This window comes from Nylanderia fulva, unplaced genomic scaffold, assembly GCF_048542155.1.
Source record: "Nylanderia fulva isolate GAGA-0341 unplaced genomic scaffold, ASM4854215v1 Scaffold586, whole genome shotgun sequence".
In the NCBI taxonomy this organism is placed as follows: Eukaryota; Metazoa; Arthropoda; class Insecta; order Hymenoptera; family Formicidae; genus Nylanderia; species Nylanderia fulva.
Window position 1 is genome coordinate 15,428 of NW_028190683.1, and position 1,151 is coordinate 16,578.

At 27.5% G+C, this 1,151-nt stretch overlaps 1 protein-coding gene across 1 annotated transcript; it reads left to right on the forward strand.

Annotated features, from left to right (window-relative positions):
- The first annotated feature begins 294 nt into the window (after positions 1 to 294).
- Positions 295 to 741, forward strand: LOC146720918 (ATP-dependent DNA helicase PIF6-like). Its single transcript, XM_085487631.1, has one exon. It carries the CDS (start codon positions 295 to 297, stop codon positions 739 to 741), a length of 447 nt encoding a protein of 148 aa, XP_085343757.1.
- The last annotated feature ends 410 nt before the right edge of the window (positions 742 to 1,151 follow it).

Sequence of the window (1,151 nt, forward strand, 5' to 3'; positions counted from 1 at the left end):
ATTGATGAATTTGCTAATGGTGAAGCTATTCGTATATTTCCTACTATAAAGTTAGTTAATTCTTATAATAATAAAATGATTGAAGAAGTAGCAAAGACACAAAGAACTTATATTATAAACGCGCGAGATGAATCCAGAGAACCTGCAACTTAGGGTCAAAAGCCTTCTGCCACTGCAATTCCTGCTGATCCTAATAATACAGGTGGTTTGCTACATATAATTAAACTTGCAGTTGGTTCCCGGGTAATGTTACGATCGAATTTAAAAGTTTATGAAGATTTAGTAAATGGAAGTATGGGAATTATACGCGGATTTCAATGGCCAGCTTTACGGAAAGATCAGTTAGAAGATGGTGAATTACCCAAGAAAATATTCATTCAATTTGATGATCCTACAATAGGAAACAGTTTAAAAGAATCTAATGGTTACGTTGCCATTTCTCCAATTAGTGTCGTATACCAAGGTAATAAAGGATATGGAAATATAGAAAGAACAATGCTTCCTGTTATTTTGAGTTGGGCAGTAACAGTTCATAAATTGCAGGGTACAACAGTTGATAAAGCTGTAATATATTTAGATAAGAAGATATTTGCTAAAGGTCAAGCATATGTAGCTCTTAGTCGCATAAGATTTTTACAAGGATTAGCAATTCCTGAAATAGAACAGAAAAGATTGTTCCAACGTCCATGTGATGAAAATGCTTTAACAGAATTAGAACGATTACGATCACATCATAAATAATTGAAAAAGCCAAGATTTTACATTTATTCATCCTCTTATGCTACATAATTATTGAAGGTAAGTCTAGTGATTTGTACATGATGTGTGAGCATGCATGCTTGCGTATGTATATATTATTTATATATAATTATAATATAATTATATTATATGTATAATATATATTATAATTATATTATACATCTAATTATATTATATTATAATTATAATATAATTATAATATAATATAATTATAATATAAATATCATTATTATATTTATTAATTATTATATTTATATTATAGTTTGATTATTATATATTTTTTATATAATTATTTATATTATTTATATTATTATTATATTTGGAATTATTTAGTTACAGGTGAGGTGCGTTATATTGGTTACCTTCTCGTGGTGCACCTCGAAAACAAATTT

What these genes read in the sequence shown, in the direction of transcription:
- LOC146720918 (XM_085487631.1), top strand. Translation starts at nt 295, where the DNA reads ATGGGAATTATACGCGGATTTCAATGGCCAGCTTTACGGAAAGATCAG.